The sequence below is a fragment of the Geotrypetes seraphini genome, chromosome 2, assembly GCF_902459505.1.
Source record: "Geotrypetes seraphini chromosome 2, aGeoSer1.1, whole genome shotgun sequence".
Taxonomy (NCBI): domain Eukaryota; kingdom Metazoa; phylum Chordata; class Amphibia; order Gymnophiona; family Dermophiidae; genus Geotrypetes; species Geotrypetes seraphini.
This window is the reverse complement of record NC_047085.1, coordinates 416096577-416121319: the sequence shown is the minus strand read 5'-3', so window position 1 is coordinate 416121319 and position 24743 is coordinate 416096577. Positions and strand designations below refer to the sequence as shown.

At 45.1% G+C, this 24743-nt stretch overlaps 1 protein-coding gene across 6 annotated transcripts in view; it reads right to left on the bottom strand.

The window, feature by feature from the left end:
• Nucleotides 1-24743, bottom strand: part of SLC25A13 (solute carrier family 25 member 13) — a 475810-nt gene that overhangs the window by 1438 nt on the left and 449629 nt on the right. For 5 of the 6 annotated variants that reach the window (XM_033931081.1, XM_033931080.1, XM_033931079.1 and 2 more), the window contains 2 exons: nt 699-857; nt 499-589 (listed from right to left, as the gene is read on the bottom strand). In XM_033931081.1, coding sequence (XP_033786972.1) covers nt 499-589; nt 699-857 — 250 coding nt within the window. The remainder of the gene's footprint in view (nt 1-498; nt 590-698; nt 858-24743) is intronic. The other variant, XM_033931082.1, reaches the window with a different exon arrangement.

Genomic DNA, 24743 nt, shown 5'->3' with positions numbered 1-24743 from the left:
ATGTGCATGTTCCCTTTACCTGTATTTACACATTTAATAAAATGCACACATATATCGCAGCTTTGCTCCAATTCTACCCAAACTATACCTTCAGGAATGACCATGTGAAGATCACCTCATCATCAAAGAATACATGTGTATACCTAGTGCAGTTTTATAACATAAAACAAGTTTTTCATGCAGAAAATGTTTTATATAATCATCTCCAAACTGCGTGTGTTTGTGCCTGGCACACTGCCAGGGGAAGCAGAGCACCATTTGAAGGATTGAAGGTGTGGAAAGGAAAAAAAACCCTAATATTCACCCTTGCCCTCTATATCCCCACTTGCTGTGTAGGGAAAAATATTGGTTAGGCCATGGTCCTAGTGATCCACCCTGCTTTTGGCCTGTGTGTCAATCACTACTGACATTTTGGAGTAATGTATTTTACTCTAAATTTTTTTTTTTACAAATCTTATACAACAAAAATAAATGTGATCACACCAAACAAGCACTTACACTCCCCCAAAATCGATATATAACCATTTTTGAAGCAGCTCATATGTTAGCAATGTGACCCCAAACTGGGGAGAGGATCGAAACACTCGAGCTAAAAGAAAAGATGCAAAAAGAGAGAAAGAAGGATGAATTTCTCCATAAATCTGAAAATTCTTTGTGAAATTAAATACTAAGCAGGATGGCAACATTTGTTTAGATACCTCCAGCTCCTTTCCAGAAAGCTCTCGGGCCTTCCTCTCGAAGAATCTTTACAAAGCAATCTGTAACACCACTATAAGTAGTTTGTCCTGCACGAGCTGCCACCTGTAATCTGGTCTTGATGACATCAGCAGGGGTCACTAAAGATGCTGCGGGAACCCCTGTAAAGCAGAATAGCACATGTACAATATTTTATACATTGTTTCTCAACAGACTAAAGCCCAGATGGCAGGCTCAAAGTATCTATCTATGGGCGAGGCCTTAGGTGCCTGGGCCAATCAAGCCCTAGGCATTCTGAGGACTAGGGACCCGTCTGGACGGCCAACGTTAAGGTAAGCTAGGGGGGGAGGGTCCGGGGTTAGAGGAGGCTGGGTAGTTGGGGGAGGGGGCGTTCGGCACCGTTGGCAGGAGAGCTTGGGATCCTTCCTGCCAGTTCAGGGTTAAGGGTGGGGGGAGGGTTGCGGTATCTCTCCTGCTGCAATCATTGCGGTGGGGGGGAGGGGGCAGGTTGCCGGGGCAGCCGCGATCAGCTCAGTGGCCCCTATTTGGAACTTATACCTGTTTTGACTTGGTCTAAGTCAAAACGTATAAGTTCTGACTGGGCCAACTCCCTAGACTTTTGGTTATACAGTGGTACCTTGGAATACGAGCATAATCCGTTCCAGGAGCATGCTCGTAATCCAAAATGCTCATTTATCAAAGCGAGTTTCCCCATAGGAAATAATGGAAACTCGCTTTGATAGGTTCCCACACCCCCCCCGAGGCCAGCAGCGCTGCTCCCCCCCCACGAGAACCGGCATTGCTCCCCCCCGAAGGCCCCCCCGTGAACCGGCACCCTCCCCCCCGCGATCCGCACCCCCCCGCCGCCATCGGGAACCTCCCCTGCCGCGACCTGAGGTCCCCCCAATCCACCCGAACCATCTTCTTACTTTGCTGTAGTCTCCGCAGCGGCACCGGCACCAGCATGTCCTGTGCGTGGTGCCGGTGCCTGAAGATCTGCTTCCTGTGCTGGGCCTTGAGAGTTCACGTTCAATGTGAGAGTTCACGTTCGCAAGGGGGGGGGGGGTGCTCGCAAATCGAAGCGCGCTTGGTTTCCGAGGCGCCGATTTTGCGAATGTTTTGCTCGTCTTGCAAAACACTCGCAAACCGGTGCACTCGTAAACCGAGGTACCACTGTACTTGCAATATGACTAAGTCTAGGTCGGTCCACCTCCTGCCCACCTCCCTCCGTTTCCCCTCCTCTAAAAACACCTCTTTTCACTCTATGCATTCAGAGGCAGGGTAAAGGCCTAAGCTGGTTTTAGATACATCTAAAACCAGCTTTGATTATCGGTACTTGGACGATCTGTCTTTTTGATCATCCAAGTACCGATTTAGGCCACTTTTTGAACTTAAAAAAAATATATATTATGAGCCCCATAGCCAGTAGCGGGATTAAAATGGCCTCTTTAGAGAAAAATGTAAGGGGGAAAAAAAATTGCATTAATAAACTGCAAAGGTTCAGATGATTATTTCAGCAATTGACATCTGGTAAATGGGACAACTCTGTGAACCTGTTCACAAATGTCAGTTCCTCAAAAGAATCATAAGCTTTCCAATCTATTTTATTACAAAATAGCTGAAAGTGTGGAAAGAAAAGCAGGATAGAGTAGACAGTCACGCATACTGATGACCCAAAACTCGTTTCACATACTAACTTTTGGCTCTTAGGGGGCCCAGTAAACTGCTGAAGAGGTTTTGCCACAGACTTCTTTCTTTCTCGCATTAACCTCAGAGCTGGAGTGCTGTCTCTCCGTGTTGCCAACCAGCCTGAGGACCACAAGCAATAAGGAAGCAAGAATGTGCTGCCACTTCATTAAAAAAATATATATCTGCACACATAAAAACAAAGACAAGTACTGTGCTGCGGGCACCAAAGGACCACACTATGATTCTGCCTTGTCTGTACTTGCTAATAGCTTCCGTAACTAGTACAACTCATCACCATTTTTATGTAAAGTCAGGGAGCTTAAGAATAGAATCAGTGCACTGTAAAAAACAACTTACAGCACATAGTTATTACGTTCAGACTTTTGGAGGTTCAATCCATTCTGCCGTCTTTCTTTTCACGCCTCTTTGTGGCTACTGGCAGTGACACACAGGCAGCTGGAAAGAGTGGCGCTTAACCCCATAAATACCGCTGACAACCTCCCTCTCCCCAACATACAAACTTTCCCAAGAGCTACACTCCCCTCTCCCCCCACCCCTTCCAAGATACACACACCACCTTTAACAAGGTTATTAAAAAAAAACCCAAGCATTTTGTAGGCAGAGGATGTTAAAATCAGAAAAAAAAATGTAATAGGAGCTGGGATTCCAGGCTGTCTTTTATCTCCACAAATCACACACTACACAACTGCTCAGCCACTCTCAACATCCTCACCAGAAAGTCTGGAGGATGATTTAAATTTACACTGGCAATCAATAAAAAAATAACAAAATACAATGTTACCAGTGGGTAATATTTCCAGAGCCGCTCTCTAGAGCAGGACTCCCCATGTTTAGATTTGTGGAGGGAGGGCCAGTACTCAGAAGACACTGTCTCTTTTGGCTTTATAACTTTTCCATCCTGTATCTGTTCCAAACCAAGATGCAGATGCATAAATCTCCCGTGCTTATTTTTTTCCAAAGCTTATTAAGTCTATAACAAATTTTGTCCAAACCAGCATGGTCTGGCTTTAAGCACCACCTCAGCCCTCTCTCAAAACAGACGCTCTTTAAATATCCATATAAATTTATGTACCATGAAGCATTAAAATAGCAACTCCCTTTATTCTCTAGCATCCAAAATAACCTAAAAAGATTTTTTGTGGCCAGATCCCACAAAACAACATTAAATTAAATACATTCAAAATTTTACTTTAATAAAGCATGGTCTTAATGGACTTCAGGTAACTGGAGACAGGAAGACATCTCATTTTAAACCTTTACGAACATAAGAATAGCCATACTGGGTCAGACCAATGGTCCATCTAACCAAATATCCTCTTAACAGTGGACAATCCAGAACAACAGTACCTGGCAGAGTCCTAGAACGTAGCATTCTATGCTACTTACCCCCAGGGATAAGTATGGCTTTCTCCAGGTCTATCTTAATAAAGGTTTATGGACTTTTCCTCCAGGAACTTGTCTAAAATACTTTTTGAAATGCAGCTATGCTATTTTTACCACATACACGTTAAAAACCGATGGGCCACTGTGGAAGCCATTATTGTAGTGATTTTAAAAAAGCGAGTCATTCTCTAAACAACGCTCATGCAAATGAAGTTTGCGGAAGGTAGCGAAGATTCACTTAATCTGCATGTGCCCTTTGCTGGTGATAGCAATGAGCACATGTGCAGAAAGCACAGTTACTTACCGTAACAGGTGTTATCCAGGGACAGCAGGCAGATATTCTTTACGCATGGGTGACGTCACCGACGGAGCCCACGGTACGGACCTTTTTACTAGAAAGTTCTAGTTGGCCGCACCGCGCGTGCGCGAGTGCCTTCCCGCCCGACGGAGGAGAGCGTGGTCCCCAGTTAGTATAAGCCAGCTAAGAAGCCAACCCGGGGAGGAGGGTGGGACGTAAGAATATCTGCCTGCTGTCCCTGGATAACACCTGTTACGGTAAGTAACTGTGCTTTATCCCAGGACAAGCAGGCAGCATATTCTTTACGCATGGGTGACCTCCAAGCTAACAAAGAGGGAGGAGGGATGGTTGGCCATTAGGAAAATAAATTCTGAAGTACAGATTGGCCGAAGTGCCCATCCCGTCTGGAGAAAGCATCCAGACAGTAGTGAGTAGTGAATGTGTGAACTGAGGACCAGGTGGCCGCCTTGCAGATTTCCTCAATGGGTGTGGAACGGAGGAAAGCAACAGAAGCGGCCATAGCTCTTACCCTGTGGGCCGTGACAGCGCCGTCTAGTGACAGACCGGCCCGAGCGTAACAGAACGCGATGCAAGCTGCAAGCCAGTTGGATAGCGTCCGTTTAGAGACCGGTCGACCCAAACGATTTGGGTCGAAGGTCAGGAAGAGCTGAGGGGACAAGCGGTGAGCCCTTGTACGATCAAGATAGTAAGCCAGGGCACGCTTGCAGTCAAGACTGTGCAATGCCTGTTCTCCGGGATGTGAATGAGGTTTCGGGAAGAAAACAGGCAACACAATGGACTGGTTGAGGTGAAAAGCTGAGACCACCTTTGGAAGGAACTTTGGATGGGTGCGCAGAACCACCTTGTCATGGTGAAAAATAGTGAACGGTGGATCGGCAACCAGTGCATGAAGCTCACTAACCCTCCTGGCAGAGGTGATGGCAATGAGGAAAAGAACCTTCCATGTCAGAAATTTGAGCGAAGTTGTGGCAAGCGGCTCAAAGGGAGGTTTCATGAGGGCAGATAAAACCACATTCAGGTCCCAGACGACCGGAGGAGGCTTCAGAGGTGGTTTGATGTTGAAGAGGCCCCTCATGAATCGGGAAACCAGAGGGTGAGCCGTGAGAGGTTTTCCTAAGACAGGTTCATGGAATGCCGTGATGGCACTGAGATGGACTCTGATAGAGTTAGACTTGAGGCCTGCATTGGACAGGGAGAGCAAGTAGTCCAGAACAGTTTCCACCGCTAAAGAGGTGGGATCGTGATGATGACGGAGGCACCAAGAGGAGAACCTGGTCCACTTCTGATGGTAACATTGGAGGGTGGTCGGTTTCCTGGAGGCGTCCAAAATGAGACGGACAGGCTGAGACAGATTTCCTGAAGAGGTCAGCCCGAGAGAAACCAAGCTGTCAGGTGGAGCGAAGACAGATTGGGATGTAGTAGAGACTGATGTTGCTGTGTAAGTAGAGTAGGAAACACAGGCAGAGGAATGGGATCCCTGGAGCTGAGCTGAAGCAGGAGGGAGAACCAGTGTTGACGAGGCCACCGGGGAGCTATGAGGATCATGGTGGCTCCGTCCCTGCGGAGTTTGGATAAAGTCCGCAACATCAGAGGTAGAGGAGGAAAGGCATAGAGGAACCGATCCGTCCAGTCGAGAAGGAATGCATCCGGGGCCAGACGATGAGGAGAGAAGAGTCTGGAGCAGAACTGGGGCAGCTGATGGTTGTGAGGAGCTGCGAATAGGTCCACCTGCGGAGTGCCCCAGCGAGCAAAGATGGAGTGGAGCGTGGGAGGGTCCAAGGTCCACTCGTGAGGTTGAAGGATGCGTGAGATTGTCGGCCAGGGAGTTCTGTTCGCCCTGGATGTAGACAGCCTTGAGGAAGAGACTGCGGGCCGTGGCCCAGGTCCAAATGCGAAGAGCCTCCTGACAAAGGAGGCGAGATCCGGTGCCGCCCTGTTTGTTGATGTAGTACATGGCAACTTGGTTGTCCGTGCACAGGAGCAGAACCTGAGGGCAAAGAAGGTGCTGGAAGGCCTTGAGAGCATAGAACATGGCTCGTAGTTCCAGGAGATTGATGTGATGAAGACGCTCCTGCGGGGTCCAAAGACCTTGGGTGCGTAGGTCTCCCAGGTGAGCACCCCATGCATAAGGGGAGGCATCCGTGGTGATGATCATGGAATGCGGGGGCAGATGAAAAAGAAGGCCCCTGGAAAGATTGGAGGAGTTCAACCACCATTGTAGAGATTGCTGAAGAGACGATGTCACAGAGATGGGATGAGAAAGAAGATTCGAGGTCTGCGACCATTGGTTGGCCAGAGTCCATTGAGGTGTTCTGAGGTGGAGTCGTGCCAGGGGAAGCACATGCACCGTCGAGGCCATGTGGCCCAGGAGGACCATCATCTGTCTGGCAGAGATGGAGTGATGAAGGAGCACCTGACGACACAGGCGGAGCAGGTTCCGCTGACGGTCGGAGGGGAGAAACGCCCTCATCAGTGTGGTGTCGAGAACTGCTCCAATGAACTGAAGGCGCTGCGTGGGAAGCAGATGCGACTTGGGGTAGTTGATCTCGAACCCCAGGAGGTGGAGGAGAGAGATGGTATGATGAGTGGCTTGTAGCACAAGCGGAGACGTAGGTGCTTTCACCAACCAATCGTCCAAGTAGGGAAACACCTGGAGGTTGTGAGACCTGAGGAAGGCCGCCGCCACAATGAGGCATTTGGTGAACACCCTGGGTGATGAAGCGAGGCCAAAAGGTAGCACTTTGTACTGATAATGGCGATGGTGCACCTGGAATCTTAGGTAGCGACGTGAAGCTGGATTGATTGGTATGTGAGTGTAGGCCTCTTTGAGGTCCAGGGAACATAGCCAGTCGTTCTGAGAGAGATGAGGGTAAAGCGTGGCAAGGGAGAGCATTCTGAACCTCTCCTTGACAAGACATTTGTTGAGGTCCCTGAGATCGAGAATGGGACGTAGGTCTCCTGTCTTTTTTGGAACCAGAAAGTAACGGGAGTAGAATCCCCGGCCCCTTTGTTCCAGAGGTACTTCTTCGATGGCATTGAGGAGAAGGAGGGATTGGACCTCCCTCAGGAGGAGGGGGGTTTGAGTTGAAAGAGAAGCAGACTCTACGGGAGGATTGTCTGGTGGAAGAGTCTGGAAGTTGAGAGAGTAGCCGTGGCGGATGATGTTGAGGACCCACTGGTCCGATGTGATGACCTCCCAACGGCTGAGAAAAATGTGGAGCCTGCCTCCGATTGGTTGAGGGAGAGGCAATGAGGGTGGAAGACTGGCTAAGCCCTGGAGAGAGGAGTCAAAAGGGCTGAGAAGGTTTGGCAGGAGGAAGAGGCTTGGCAGGTTGATTAGACTGTGCACGAGCCTGGTTGTGGTGTTGTTGGCGAGCCCGCCTAGGTTGCTGTGAAGGCGGGTTAAGCGGCCTAGCGGAGAACCTGCGCTGGTATGAAGACTGTGGTTTGTAAGGCCGAGCAGGAGGGGCCTTCTTCTTTGGTTTAATGAGGGTATCCCATCTGGTCTCATGGGCGGAGAGTTTTTGTGTGGTGGTATCCAGAGACTCTCCGAACAATTCGTCTCCCATACATGGGGCGTTGGCTAGTCGGTCCTGATGGTTGACATCCAGATCAGAGACCCTGAGCCAGGCCAGGCGGCGCATGGCCACAGCGATGGCAGATGCACGAGAGGTGAGCTCAAAGGAGTCATAGATGGAGCGCACCATAAATTTTCTAAGTTGAAGCAGGCTGGAGATGTGCTGCTGGAATAGTGGAACCTTGTGCTCCGGCATGTACTTTTGCATGGCGGAGAGTTGCATTACCAGATGTTTCAGGTAGAATGAAAAGTGGAAAGAGTAATTGTTTGCCCTGTTGGCAAGCATGGCATTCTGGTAGAGCCGCTTGCCAAACTTGTCCATAGTTTTGCCCTCCCTGCCAGGAGGGGTAGAGGCATATACACTGGAGCCTTGAGTCTTTTTTAAAGTGGACTCAACCAGGAGAGATTCATGGGGCAGCTGGGGTTTATCAAATCCCGGGATTGGGATAACCCTGTAAAGGCTATCCAGTTTACGGGGTGCCCCAGGGACAGTTAATGGATTTTCCCAATTTTTATAAAAAGTTTCCCGCAGGATGTCATGCACGGGTAACTTCAGGAACTCCTTAGGAGGTTGATCGAAATCTAATGCCTCCAGGAAAGCTTGTGACTTCTTGGAATCGGATTCCAGAGGCAAAGATAAGGCTCCTGATAACTCCCTGAGGAATTTTGAAAAAGAAGATTGCTCAGGTTTAGATGTGGTATCGGGGGCCGAGGGCTCTTCGTCCGACGACGATGCATCCTCCTCGGTACCGAGGGGAGATTCCTCCCAGAGGTCCGGGTCTCTGACATCGGTGTGTGCGTGCCGAGAGACTGGAGTGGAAGGTTCGGTATGATGAGCTTTAGACCGAGACTTGCCTGAGCGTACCGAGACGGTACCGGGGGATGAAGACCTGTGTCTGTCTCGGTCCCGGGAAGAACGGTGCCGGTCAGGTTCGCGGGAAGACCGGTGTTCCGCTCGGTCCCGAGGAGGATCGGATGTCGTCAGAGTTACGGTCTCGGCATGGGCATGGATATGCGGTGCCGAGAGAATGGGCATGGAGGGGTCCATAGGTACCGATGGCGTGGATACCGGTTGGACGGTGTGGGGCTCGGGCCGGTCTGGTACCGAAAGCAGCGGTGCCAGGATAGAGGGCAAGAGCTGTTTAAGTTGCTTTTGGAGTTGTTCCTGCAACTTATCCTGGAGGATGGCCGCAATGCGGTCATCCAGGGTTGGCACCGGAACCACTTTTTTCTGCTTTGGTTCCATGGGTGCCGCTCTACGCTCCGGCGATGAGGCGGCCGATGACGAGGCACTCACCGATATCGGAGCGGAGCGCTTTTTAGTTCGGCGTGGAGCCGAAAGAGCCGGTGTCGCCACCGAGGTGGGAGGGCGCTCAAGGGTGGAAGGCTTCTTAGCCGGCTTACCTGGCGCCGGTGGCGCCGATGTAATGTCAGGCGGTGTCGAGGTGGTCGGTGCCGACTTCGATGGTGCCGCAGTTGAAGAAGTCGAGTCCATAGTCGGGCCGGTGCCGAACAGCAGACTTTGCTGGATTTGGCGATTCTTCAAAGTGCGTTTTTTAAGAGTGGCACAGCGGGTGCACGAGTCCGCCCGATGCTCCGGTCCCAAACACTGTAAACACCAATTGTGTGGGTCAGTGAGGGAGATCGGGCGTGCACACCGCTGGCACTTCTTAAAACCGGGCTGCGGAGGCATGAATGTGAACACGGCCTCCGCAAAATCAAACCCCGAGGCCTGGATCGTGACAACAGGCCCCGCCGGGGCAAAGACAAAAAACGAAACAAAAAGAAAATAATTTTTTTTTTTTTTTTTTTGGAAATGAAATAAAAAAGAACCCGAAGGTAATAAAACGAAAAAAGAACGCGAGCGGGAAGGCAAAAGAGGATTTCAATCGGAGTTGAAAAACGCACGTCTTCTTCGCTCCGCGGAAACGAAGAAACTGGGGACCACGCTCTCCTCCGTCGGGCGGGAAGGCACTCGCGCACGCGCGGTGCGGCCAACTAGAACTTTCTAGTAAAAAGGTCCGTACCGTGGGCTCCGTCGGTGACGTCACCCATGCGTAAAGAATATGCTGCCTGCTTGTCCTGGGATAATAAATGCAACCCCCCAAAACAAAAACAAATGAAGCCGCCGAAGTCAAGCAACCCCCACCTGACACCTGCCCCCGGCAGTGGGAGAGATGCCCACTCCCTCTTACCGCCAAGCAACGACCCCCCCCGACAACCCCCCAGCAATGGGAGAGAAGCCCACTCCTGCTGCCACACAAGCCCCCCATACCTCTGATAACCCCCTCCCCCCCCTTACCTTACTTACGATGGCTGGCAGAAGGGATGATTATTCCCTCTGGCCAGCAGGCCTGCCTCTTCAAAATGGTAGGCCTTCCCCCCCCTGGTGCATCCTGATTGGCCCAGATTTTTTAAGGCCCCTCCTATGGGAGAGGCTTTAGGTGTCTGGGCCAATCAGAGCCTTAGGCCCCTCTCCAGATGCACCTGAGAGGGGCCTGAGGCTCTGATTGGCCCAGGTTGTTTAAGGCCCCTCCTGTGGGAGGAGCTCTGCAAAGCTCTTTCTCAGCTGCTAGTGAAGTTTCCCTGATCTACTTCCATATCTCTCTGTGCATATGTAGACTCAGTACTTAAGAACACAAGAATCGCCCTACTGGGTCAAACCAAGGGTCCATATATCCCAGTATTCTAGACAGGCCCAGCCTAGGTCACAAGTACCTGGCAGAATCCCAAAGAGCAGAAAGATCTCAAGCTACCAACCCCATGAATAAGCATTGGCTTTCCTCATGGCTTTCCTTAATAACGGTTTATGGACTTTATGTGCAGAAATATGTCCAAACCTTTTTTTAACCCTAGCTATGCTAACTGCTTTTACCAGATCTTCTGGCAACAAATTCCAGAGCTTAACTATGCATGGAGTGAAGAATAATTTCTTCAATTTGCTTTAAATGTGCCACTATGTAACTTCATGGAGTGTCCTCTAGTCTTTCTGCTTTTTGAAAAAGTAAACAGCTGATTTATGTTTAGCCATTCCACTCCACTCAAGATTTTATGGACCTCTATATCTTCCCTCAGCTGTCTCTTCTGTAAGCGGATCAGCCTAACTTCTTTAGTCCTTCCTCATTGAGTGTTTCATCCCCTTTATCCTTTTGATTGCCCTCTTCAGAAACTTTTTTTATTTATTGTTCTGCTATATCTTTTTTGGTACAGAGCCATTATATCATCCTTTGTTTTAGTCACTATTTCTTTCCTAACATATTTGCTTACTTGGCTGCTGCCACATACTGAGTAAAAGATTTCAATATATTGTCCACAGTGATGACCGGATCTCCATATGAAACCTAGTAACAAGTAACAATAATTTGAATTATCCTTCCCTTATGCCATCACCTTGTACTTGTCCATATGATGAACGCTCAGTCTTCCAGCCTCCCAAAGACCTCTTGAAATTTCTCACAATCCACAAGCGATACTTTAGTGTCATTTATAAATCTGATGACCTCACTCATTGTTTCTATTTCCAGTATAAATGTTGAAAAACACTGGTCCCAGTACAGATCTCTGGGGCACTCCAGTATTCACCTTTCTCCACCGAGAAAATTTACAGTTTAACCCTACTCTGTTTTCTGTATTTTAATTAGTTCTGGGTCTACAATAGGATGTTGCCTCTTATCCCATGATTTTTTGGTTTCCTCAGGAGTCTTTCATGAAAGACTTCGTTAAACCCTTTCTGAAAGCCTAAGTACACCAAAAACTGAATTTAAGATCCAATTTTAACTGGACCTTTATACATGTTATCATCAGGGCTTTCCGTTACTTTAACCATGCTGGTTCCAGTTTGGTTGGCGACTCCTAGGGAATCTATAGGACACCATCACTCCCCCTTATGAATGTTCCCTCAGTGTCAGAGCCACCTTAAAACTCAAATCCCACCCAATGAGGAAGTGACATGGGATGGTTGGAGCCAAGAGGACATGGTCCATGAAATATATAAGGAGGCCCAGAAGGAAGCAGCAATGCCAACTGCAGATGCCTCCACTCCAAAGCTGGAAAAACTGCAACCACTATGTTCAGATAGGCCAAGTTCAACTTGGAAACTTGAAGAGTTTTTGTTTTGACCCGGCTGGTTGCAGGCTAGCCTTGTGTACCCAATAGAGACGGTGCTGAAACTCTGGACCCAGGGACCACACCATAGACCAGCAAGATTTGTTGCTTAGTGGCAGTGACTCCAAGTATGCTGTGGCCCTGCAGGATCAGGCCACCTAAAAGACACTGTTGTACTTAGAGAATTAGCTTTGAATATTGTTTTCTCCTCCTCCCCCTCCATAAAGTGGAAGCCTTCCTGGATACCTTTTAAATAAAATATAATTTGTTTCAACTGTAACTTGTGGTGTGTGGATTGTCCTACCCTGTTCTGTGGCCCAGCTTGCTCATAGTACCACACCTTGCTTTTGGAATATTCGAGAGTACAGTATTAAGACCCATAGACCAGTCTTGGTTTTCAGAATAAATAACTATGCGTTTGATCAATGTTATTCATAGATATTGTGAACATGTCTAATTTGTAGCTTTTGGGTATTGGAGTTGGCTACGCCTGCAGTTCTTTATTGGCATTTTAGAGCTCTGGAAACACCCGGTCTGAAATAGGCAAAACTTTAAAAAAAAATCGATGACATTTAGTAGAATGTACCAATTAAAAATGTTACCAACTAACTGGTTTTTGGCTGCTCCCTTACCGTTTCTAGGTTTGCAGTGGTAGGCCAGTCATGATTTGTACTGTCAAAACTTATATCAGACTATAGCATACAATTCTGTGACACTACATATGACAGTGTAGTCAAAACTGGGTCAATCAGACCTTTGTAAAGCTAAAGGAGCCACTGATTTACAGGAGATCACTTTAAAGGATATTATAAACACCACCTCAAGAGCAGATATAATTCTACGGTGTTGGGAAGTAGCTATATTGCTTAAGCCTTGAGTAAAACCAATAGCTGGCCAATAGCTTTTTCCCATCACAAAACACCATCACAGATGGCAGGCCTAATAGAGAATTAGTAGGGGTAAGTTGCACTGAAAATTGTATAGCTGAAGATGAAGAGATCCATTATTCAACACCTAGCACTGCTGATCCATCTCTACTTCAGTGATCATTAACAAACACCACAAACCATAAGAAGTCTATATAGTTCAAGTCCTTCCCAGATCCTCTCTGTAGTAATGTACAGTAACAGTGTATTGTTTATTGAAAGCTTCTATACTGATACTAATGACTGGGGAGTTAATTAAATAGGTTTACATGAGCTTCTATAAAGGTGTTAAAATACAGTTAGCATTTTCTGAGATGGTTTTCAATACAGTTTAATACATATAAACACAGACTCTTGCGGAAAAAAAAGGTCTAAAGTGAAATTTACTGTACAGTGAATGCTAAGCCCATATCTGCAACTCTTCAAACTGCTTCTGGGGCCTGACTTCAAAGAAGAACAGTTATCTATGTCTGCAATCACTTCCACATGGCTAGGAAAACACCAAGATCTCAGAAACACGCTGGCTTCCAAAGGCACACTTATATTTCAAGTTTTAAAAGCAGGATCCGTCTTTCAGAAGCTGAACAGGTTGGAATTAGTAACAGAAAGTCTGACTCCATCTGTATCTTTCATCAAATGGGTGTAGGACGACAAGTCCTGAATGAATTTTCTGTTGCCAATTCAGCTACTAATGTATGACAAAGGCTGCCACTGTGTGTTGAACCTCACAGACCCTCACCACTTTTACAGAGAATGTCTTTCCTGTTCCCAAGATCCCATACACAGTGGAGTTTTAAACAATAGCAACATACAAGAAATAAAGGTGCAGACCACATGCCTATTAAATGTTATAGATTCAGATCCAGAAAGCTGTTTGGTCTGATAATTTGTATGCCTTGTCAAAATAATGCATAAAACAAAAACTAATGAAAAACAATGCACACTGAAAATAGCATAGAAATGTCAATAAAGCCAATTTCCGGGTTCTGGTGATGGTCATTTTTTTTTTCCTTGGAGGCAAGATAAAACATAATTACTCGTATTTCCCTGGTTGCCCTATCACCCTCAGGATTAAATGGAGTTTTCAACCTCACTCTGGAGCTGATGCAAAAAAAACTGTGAGAAGGAAAAACTGTTGCTTTCAGACCCCTGAGGAAGGAGTGTTTTTTTGAAACACGGACCGTGTTGGGTCCCGTCTCTTCAAATATGAGAACCACCATTTGGATCACCACATTATATTAATTCCAATAAAGATCCTGTGCTCTGTACAGTCTTTTCTTTTCATCGCTTGACTCTTCACTGCAGACTGGTTGGATTATTTTTCTTGTGCAAAAAAAGCTGTTTCAGTGCATTAGTTTTACTGTGAAATTAATGTTAAAGAATTCTGCTGCCGTGTTGTACGCAATGAACATGCAAATTACTCATTAAAAATGAGGCAGTAATCTGCACCTTATTGCCAAATGCCACTTTTATTGTCAATGTTTGAGCAGTGATTGGAATGAAGGATGACATCTAAAACCCCCCACAAAATCACCGTTGTCTGTGGTTGGGCTCCCTCATGCTCCAACAAATTGACCTACAACTTAAAAACACATCCCTGGTGTCTAGTGTACCCCCCCCCCAACCTTCTCTGCCCCCCCCCCCTCTTGATCTTGACCACTTTCCCTGGTGTATAGTGCACCCCTCACTCCAGATGGAAGAAAAATAAAACAAACCTCTCTCTGGTATCTAGTGAACCCTCCATCTCTAGACCCATCCCCCAGTCCCAATACCCCTCCTCCCAGTTCATACCTTAAAGATGTCATCCGTGATGCCCACTAACTCCTGACTAGTCACTGTCATCTTGAAAAAAATGGTGGCACTTAGCCCTGAGCGGGCTTTCTGGAATAATTGGGTGTAATCAGTCTATATATAAGGGAATGTGTTTCTTATTTGGCAGTTGGGCAGAGATTACCGGGTTTGTTTGGACATTGGGGGGGGGGGGGGGGAATAGCAGGCTGATGTGAGGTATTTTTTGGTTTTCCTGTCCATGCCTGAGCCAATCACTGAGACACTGACAGAAAAGCTATTGGGACAAGGAGATAGGCTAGGCTCCCTGCCCTGGAACTGGTAAAAAATTTCACATGACAGAGCATTAGACCTCTCCTTTTTTTTCTGGGAATTGCAATGTGAGTTAATACCCAATCCCATGCTTATCCCCTCTGAATTGTTGGCCAGTATGAGGGGGTACTGAAAAGTTCTAAGCCCAACCACGAAGAGAATGACGTGAATATGGTTCAATCAATGATCTGAAACAATGTCAAAAACACAGAATTTCATTTCTACAAATTGGCACTTAATGAAATAAGATAACACTTTTTTCAGCTACAGTGGAAAAATAACACTCAGAATTTAGGAAATTAGTTGGTTGGGCTGATAACTTTTCAGCACCCCTTTTCAGCCCATGTTAACAGTGTGGTTAAGCTCATGGTAACTTCAGCCCCTCTGTGGGAAATTTCGTCATCTCTGCTAACTTAAGGAAACATGCATCTTTAATCTCTGTATTTTGCACAGTATAGAAGCAGTATTTCTATTTCTCCAGTGTTGAACTGCCTTCTTGTCATTCCCATCAGTTTTTCTCTGTACATTTCTATTTATAATTTGTGGTTACTTAATCTGTACTATATATATATATATATATATACATATACATACACATAGTATATATTTATTTATGCCTAACTAAAAGCCCATCAAGTGACTGTCCAGGTTAGAAGTTGAATGAGGGAAAAGGGACATTACAGTTGTGTGTTGCAGGGATCAGTCCTTGGTCTGCTTCTTTTCAAAAATGTTGTGAAGGATATTTTCAAAGGACTTCTAGGAAAGTTTTATCCTTTTTGTAGATGATACCAAAATCAGCAACAAGAGATAGATACCCTATAAGATGTGGATAACATGAGGAAAAAGATAGCAAAATCTGAGAAATGGTTTAGAATTTGGCAGCTAAGATTTAATGCTAAAAAATATAGGGTCTTACATTTAGGCTGCAAAAACCCAAGGAAGTGTTACAGTATAGATGATGATGTTCTCCTTTGCATGAAAGAGCTGGATCTAGTAATGATTGCATCTCATGATCTTAAAGGTAGCCAAACAAGGAGATAAGACAATGAAAGAAGAGGAGGAAGTGACATCATCCGGCCGAATGGCAGCATAACTCTCGAGCTCCGATGGGGCTTGCAGACAACGTTGTTTAAATTGCTTCCCAAGAGCGGCATTGCTCCCGCAAACACGAGCATCGGCAGTAGAAGTGCATGGCGAGTCGCCGGCGGTTAGAAAAGTTTTGCTACAGTGAGACGGCAAGCAGTAAAAGATAAAGTGTGGGAAATTATTTGTACTGAGGTGGGTAGAGTGTCAGTTTGTGCATTAATACAAGACAATGCATACAAAGTGATAAGTCGTTGGTATTATACTCCAGAATGACTTCATAAGATGTATCCTCAGACGTCTGACTCCATCTATTTAAGCCTAACTAAAAAAAAACTCCATAGACTTCAGCTAATCCAGAATGCCGCGGCCAAGCTTATTTTCGCAAAAGGCAAGTTCAACCACGTCTCCCCACGCCTGTCCAAACTTCACTGGCTCCCAGTTCACTCTAGAGTCCTCTTTAAATGTGCCTGTTTAGCCTTCAAGATCCTACATGGCATCCTCCCTCCCGTTATCTCACTCTTCTGGAATTCCTCTAACCCTAATTCCACTAGATCCTCCCAAAAACTGAAACTATCATTCCCCTCTACAAAAGGTATATCCCGCGTAGGAAAATTAGGAACATCCCTCCCCTTTAGAACCACAGAACTCTGGAATAACCTCACATCCCCGCTCAGAGTTTCAAGTTCCCTCCAATCCTTCCACAAACACCTGAAAACTTGCCTCTTTTCAAAAATCTAACACTTCCCGCTTTTTGGTTCCCTGTCCCTCTTTATCTTCCTAGCTCCTTTTCTATAATCCTTCATTGTAGCTCCTTTTCAACCTAACCCTGTAAACCGTGCCGAGCTCTACGCTTGTGGAGATGGCGCGGTATACAAACCTAAGGTTTAGTTTAGTTGGAAATGTCATCATGCTGTGGAAACTTTTCTCCATATCTGGTGGAGCTGTCCTGTGTTGGCACCCTGTTGGTCTACAGTAGTACGCTTTTTATCCCACTTGCTGGGGGCTCCTGTACCGATTACACCTCAGAGATGCTTATTGGGGCTTTCCACTATTTGTACCACCTGGTGGCAAACCCTCTTATTGAGAAAGGGGTTGGCGGTGTTTAAATGTATTTTAGCTGCCTATTGGAAACAGTCCCTTGTGCCAGATGTGAATGAATGGAGGGTGAAGTTATATGTGCTGGGGAATATGGAACTATATGTGGCTAAACGTAGAGGGTATTATCAGCAATCATTACAGACTTGGTCTGTTATTGCACTGAAATTGGATCTTTAGGGGGATGAAGGGTCTCTGATCTTATAGTGCTTCTTTGCTGAGGGGGGTGGGGGGACTGGGGTGTTCATATTGTGATATTTTATGTACAGCGGCGTTGTTTCGCTGCCAGTTATTATTATGTGTCTCATGGTTGTAAATTCTTGCTATTCAACTGTTCAAATATTTCAATAAACATTTTAAATATGAAAAAAGACAATGAAAGAAGCCAGAAAGATGCATGTGGGGAGAGGAATGATTAGCAGAAAAAAGGAGGTGATAGTAGCTCTCTCTGTTTCTAGTGAAACCTCATTTGGAGTTGGTCTAGAGCAGGGATCTCAAAGTCCCTCCTTGAGGGCCGCAATCCAGTCGGGTTTTCAGGATTTCCCCAATGAATATGCATTGAAAGCAGTGCATGCACATAGATCTCATACATATTCATTGAGGAAATCCTGAAAATCCAACTGGATTGCAGCCCTCAAGGAGGGACTTTGAGACCCCCGGTCTAGAGGGTGACTACTAAAATAGTTAATAGTGTTCACCATCCAGTATATGAAAACACCCTTGATAATCTAAATATGAATACTTTGGAGGAAAGGTGGGCAAGGGAATAATGTCATAAGAGGCATGCATTTGAACACCTCCCAGGTATAAGTGCACAGGAGTTGGTCTTCTTACAATGGAATAGAAGCTTTGAAATGGCAGGCCATTGCATGAGGGTAAAAGGGAACAGACTCAGGCTTAATCTAAGAAAATATTTCATTACAGAAAAGGTGGTGGGTGCATGGTACAGCCTCTCAGTGGAGGTAGTGGAGAGAATGACACTATCTGAATACAAGAAAGCATGGGAAAAGACCATAGGATCTCTGGAGGAGTGGAAGAGGGTGAGCAGTTGCTGTGAATGGACAGATTAGGGAGCAATGTAGTCATTAGAGTAGCAGAATGAAGCCTGGTTTAAATCCCACTGCTACTCCTTGTGATTTTGGGCAAGTCACTTAACCCTCCATTGAATCATTTATAAAGATTGCAAGCCTTCAAGGAACAGGGAAATACCTGATGTACCTCAATGTAACTAAAGAAATATGTGCTAAATCCAAATAAATACTCATACTATCTGCCATCATTTTCTCTTTATTCAACATTTCAGTGTCACAATACAATCGAAATATTTCTGGCTTTAAACAGCAACAATAATCACATATCTCACTAAAATACTGACATTGAAACATCTTGAATGCTTTCATTCCTTATTTTAAATTCTTCCCCACCCTCTCAAGCTCAGCACACGTCTCTGTAGACAACACTCTCATCCTTCCTGTTTTGTCTGCTCATAATCTCGGGGTCATCTTGGACGCCTCTCCTTCACCTCCCAGATACAACATATCGCTAAAACCTGCCACTCCTTCCTCTATAATATTACCAAAATCTGAGCACACTACCAAAACTACCTTCCTCTCTGAGCACTACCAAAACACTTATCAATGCCCTCATCACCTCATGCTTAGACTACTGCAACTTGCTACTCTCAGGCCTTCCACACTTAGCCATCTTGCTCCCCTCCAATCCACTTCATTGGCTTCCCATCCATTTCTGAATACAATTTAAACTCCTATTAATGATCTACTAATGCAGGGATCTCAAAGTCCCTCCTTGAGGGCCACAATCCAGTCGGGTTTTCAGGATTTCCCCAATGAATATGCATGAGATCTATGTGCATGCACTGCTTTCAATGGATATTCATTGGGGAAATCCTGAAAACCCGACTGGATTGCGGCCCTCAAGGAGGGACTTTGAGATCCCTGTACTAATGCATGCAACTCAGCTGCCCCTCACTATCTCTCTTCACATCTCCCCCTATGATCCCCCCCACACTCGTGAGCTCTGCTCAGCTGGTAAGTCCCTCCTATCTGTGCCCTTATCTTCAACTGCTAACCCCAGACTCCATCCCTTCTACCTTGCTGCGCTATGTGCTTGGAACAAGCTGCCTGAATCCCTATGGTGGGCTCAGTCTCTTGCAGTGTTCAAGGCCCAGTTAAAAGCCCACCTCTTTGAGAGTACTTTAGACTCCTAACTCCTCTCACCTCGGGTTCTGCATCCCCAAACTTATATGTCATGTCTGTCTGTCCAAGTTAGATTGCAAGCTCTTCCGAGCAGGGACTGTATATAAATGTCAAATGTACAGTGCTGCGTATACCTTTCAGCGCTATATAAGTGATAAATAGTAGTGGTAGTAGTAGTAATAGCACACCTAAGTAAATCCACTGCTCCTTTTTTCCTCCAGCATTTTGCAGAACTCCTATATTACCTATGTTATTTTTCATTCAGACTTCGCACACTATTCGTTAGAGATAATCTAAAGTGGGTCTTCCAGATCTTGTATGTTTATATTGCTTTAATAACCTGCTTCATCTCCACAGAGGGTTCTGAGCTAGTTAACAAGAAGAAAACCAATCAATATACCTAAATCGGGATATACAGCAACAGTGAAAATTACAACAGAAACATCTATTAGAAAAGATGTTTACAAAACAAGTGGGTCTTCAAAAGTTCACAAAATCGAAGATTACAACATCATATTTCATATGGAAGAGTTCCAGATCTTAGTTGATTGGTAAAAGAAAGAACATTAATGAAAATATTTAAGTCTCAATTTAGTCACAGAAAGAAAACTCAAAAGATGACAATCAATATTTCATGTGAATAGCCAGGCCTTAATACTCTCACGGAAAAACATACATTCCCAGAGGAATATCTTTTCAAGATTTTAAAGACCAGACAACAAATCTCGAACAAAAGATGAACTCTCAAGGCAGCCAATGAAGCTGCACCAGCAAAGGGGAGACTTGGTCAAATTTACCCTTTCTAAATATCAATCAAGCAGCAATACTTTATATTAACTGAATCTTGTGTACTAATTTCACTGAAATATCTGAAATAAAGAGAATTACAGTTATCCAGTTGTTAAAGAATCAACAACTGGACTAACATAATAAAACGATTAGTTTGAAAATATGAATGAACTAACCACAGTTGTTCGAGTCTGAAAAGTTCTCTCAATTGTTAATCTGGGGTTCTATTTTCAAGGTTGTGATCATACAAACCAACTATAATCATTTTCCCAACCTCTTGCTATTGAGGGGGATAATGCCTTGGGCCTTGTTCTAGGCTTACACTGAGCACAGTTAGGACTAAATGAGCCTGGAACATTGACTGCCTGAGTCAGTACGTCAAGATCCATGTCTGGCAGCATTCAAATCTAAGCTAAAAGTCCACTTTTTTGAGGCTGCTTTTAACTCACTTGTGAAGTACCTATATCTATGAAAAATTCCCTAACCTTTTTTGTCCTGTTTGTCTCTTTTAATTAGATTGTAAGCTCTGTTGAACAGGTATTGTCTCTTATGTGTTTAATGTACAGCACTGCACACATCTAGCAGCACTACAGAAATGATAAGTAGTAGCAAGGCAGTCTGCTGCCTGTAAGATGTTCCCCCTCCCTAGGAATCCAAGAGAGAGGGCCTTCTGCTATCCCTCCAATACTCCTGCTTTCTCACAGGACACCTTACCAAGCATCACTTATATAAAACCTTTTTCACAATCAATGTTGGCTTTGAAAGCTTTGGCTATCCTACCATTTATTTCCTCACAATTGTCCTTGGGCGATTATTCCCCCCAATTTACTTCCTGTTGATGTGCTGGGTTTTCTTGAGGGGCTATAATAGCTATAAATTTTGTTAGTCCTTTTGTGACATGAGCTCTTCAGCACACCTTCCATCACTGTAGTCTTAACTTCTAAAAGAGCTTTCTGATAATTTACTCCAATCAATGCCTAACCTGACAGTATTTACATCTATCAATTGAAAGTAAAAATTTTCCTTTAAATTATTCTCTAGTTGGTGAAGATCTGTCTTGCGTATTTATTTATTATTTATTTGGTTTTATATCCCGTCCTCCCCAAGAGCTCAGAACGGGTTAAAGTTTACATTCATAAACTTGGTGGATGGTGGATACATGGAACGCGTTACCGGAGGATGTAATAAGCAGGAGCACACTACAGAGCTTCAAAGAAGGTTTGGATAGGTACCTGGAAGACAAAGGGATTGAGGGGTACAGATAGGAGTAGAGGTAGGTTATAGGGATAAGATTAGAGGATAGGTACCTGGAAGACAAAGGGATTGAGGGGTACAGATAGGAGTAGAGGTAGGCTATAGGGATAAGATTAGAGTCAGTTACAAAATTAGTCAGGGACACTGTTCAGGCAATTAGGCCTGATGGGCCGCCGCGGGAGCGGACCGCTGGGCAAGATGGACCTCTGGTCTGCCTCAGCGGAGGCAACTTCTTATGTTCTTATAATGTTACAATGAAGCATTACATAAGGTTACTCTAGGAACAGAAGACAGACCACATGAGTTATACTAAAATTATCAAGTCAGCATGGGCGTGACATAAGAACATGTCACCCTATTGTGCAGTTTGTACATGTAAAATCAACATCTTCTAGTATCTGATCAAATGCTGCGGTCCATGGAGGATGCCAAGGGGTTAGTACAGAGGGATAGGGTGGGGGTAGTTCAAGGTGAGTAGGTAAGGCTAGGCAAAGACGTAGGGATTTATTACTTTCTTGAAGTTTAGGAGTTCATTAAGGGCTTTGATGTGCAAAGGTAGGCTGTTCCAGAGCTTTGGTAGAAAATGGGAGTAAGATCATTTTCAGGCTGTTTGGAGCTGGAGTGCGTGTAAGCGTATTTCATTCTGGAAGCTCTTCTTGGTGTATAGAGAGGAAGTTTGTGTGTGAAATATCTGAGTACCATGTATGCTAGCACTAAAATGTTAGGCATGATAAAGAAGGGAATCACGAGTAGATCGGAGAAGGTCATAATGCCACTTTATAGATCAATGGTGAGACCCCACTTGGAATACTGTGTCCATCATTGGTCTCCCAACCTAAAGAAGGATATAAAACTGCTGGAGAGGGTGCAGAAATGAGCAACAAAACTAGTAAAAGGTATGGAGAAAATGGAATACGAGGATCGACTTAAGAGACTGGGATTGTTCTCCCTTGAGAAAAGGAGACTGCGAGGGGATATGATCGAGACCTTCAAAATACTGAAAGGAATCGACAAAATAGAGCAGAAAAAACTATTTACATTGTCCAATTTGACACGGACAAGAGGACACGAAATGAAGCTAAGGGGGGACAAGTTCAGGACTAATATCAGGAAGTTCTGCTTCACTCAGAGAGTGGGTGACACTTGGAATGCTCTCCCAGAGGAGATTATTGCGGAATCAACCGTCCTAGGATTCAAAAGCAAACTAGATGCACATCTCCTTACGAGAGGCATAGAAGGATATGGGTGACTAAAAATTACACCAGGTGTACACCTGACAGGGCCTCCGCGTGTGCGGATCATCGGACTTGATGGACCGAAGGTCTGATCCGGGGATGGCGTTTCTTATGTTCTTATGTATGTTCTAGGCCTTTGAAGATACAGTGTTTGGTTATGGGCAACCAGTGGGCTGCGGTAAGTGCTGGGGAGACAGGGTCATGGGTTTTTCAGTAATTTGACTGCTGCATTTTGAACCCTCTGGAGTCATTTGGTGTTTCTGGATGTTAGTCCGTTGAACAATGCACTGCAATAGTCCAAGCGTGTGAGAACAAAGGCATAGAGTAGCTGGGTAAAATCTTATTCAGTGAAGTAGTTTCTTATTTTTCTGAGCTGGCGGAGATAGTAAAAAGATGTGGAGACTACTTGTGAGCTGTGTTTGGAAAGTGATAGGTTAGTGTTGAGCTTAACTCCTAGGCTCCGTACTTTGTCTTTTGCAAACAAGGTGGTTGATTATATGGTAACATGCAGATTCTATAGCAGCCCAACTGGTTTATCTATTAAAATCTATCAACAGCTTTTTTTTGCAACTCTATTTAGTATGATAGATTATATACAAGAAAGCACTTTGGTTTTTTCAGCAGTACATGTTCGTCATGACAGCAAACAGCACATAGATCAGGCAAAATTGTTGCGTGCCCTTTGAAACCACCATTTCATAGGACCCCCTGAAGGAGACGTGTTGATCGAAGCACAGACCGTGTTTGGTCCCATATTCGGTAAAAAGTGGTATATTTAAACGTAACAAATTGTTTGTTTGGGTCAATAAACTTCATCTGCATATTGTACATTTCGTCCTTGTTTCATTGCATTCTGTTGAATTTGTTTTTTGTCCTCAGAAAGAAATATAAAACATAAAGCATGGGAATGCCATTTCATCTCAAAACTGCATCAGGCAATATCATAAGACTTATTCCAAGAGAATAGAATTTGGATAGCCTATTATCTATGATTTCTCACTCAGAACCTCCAGTATTTACCCCATACTTGATCACAGATATTACCCTTGCCCCGTAAAAGTACAGTGTGCTCTTGCTATTTGCTAGGTTAGGTTCCTAGAAAACCTTGTGAATGCAGAACCATTGATGCTATAGGAAAAAGGAATTAGGTTCCTGTGCTACCCTGTTCACTGAACACTTTTGCTACCCAACATCATAAACTCATAATTTCATGTAACCTTGTAAAGAACAGCTTATTTCTTATATCTTCATCACTTGCACTACTAGCGGTATATAAGAAATAAAATTATTATTATTACATTATGCATGGCCATTAATAAGTGTAAATGGGCTACACTTTATTTTGCGAGAATAAGCAAATTTATGAATACTGAACACATGGATAGCAAGAATGCACTGTACAAGATAACATGTCTAAAGATGCAGTCTCTGCTATTATACCAAAAAGTTGGAGGGGGGATTTTCTGTCTATGCCCCAGAGCTCTTAATATTCAGGTGCAGTGCCTTGACCAGCTCTGCACCCTGTTCCCTCCACCCGCTGCTTTGCCAGCCTCTGCATCCAGCATCCTTACTCACTCCCTTCCCTGCCAGTCTCTGCATCCAGCGCCCCTCCCGCCCTAACAGATTCTGTATCCTGTTCCCCCTCCCTCCCGATGACTTGCAGGCCTCCACCAGGCCTGCCGTGAGACCAGGTGGTCTAGCAGTGGCTGGGACAGGAGGGAACCCTCCTGCCTCCTGATTCTAAAAATTATTACTTTCCTCCCACCTCCCCCTGTGTACCTTTAGTATTCCCTAGTGATCCAGCGGTGAACCACGGCAGGAGCAACCTTCCTTCATTCCTGCCCGTGCAGAGCTACTAGCTGATTGGATGCCGTGAACTCGTGGCAGCCAATTAGCTAATGGCACTGTGTGGGCAGGAGTGAAGGAAAGTCACTCCTGCTGCGGTTCACCGCTGGACCTCCAGGGATACTAAAGGTATGTAGGAGAGATTGGAGGGAGGTAACAATTCTTAGAATCAGCTGGGACAGGATGCGGAAAGGATCCCTCCTGTCTTGGCACCACTGGACCACCAGGTCTCATGGCAGGTCCAGCAGAGGCCTGTAACAGGGAGGGGAGGCAGGACCTGAATATAAACAGAGACCCCTATTTTTAGGCCATTTTTTTGGCCCCAAAATCTCGGTTTATATTTGAGTATATACGGTAGCCACAGATGTAACAGCTTTAACTAAAATGGAAAAGAGTTGAGAGATCCAC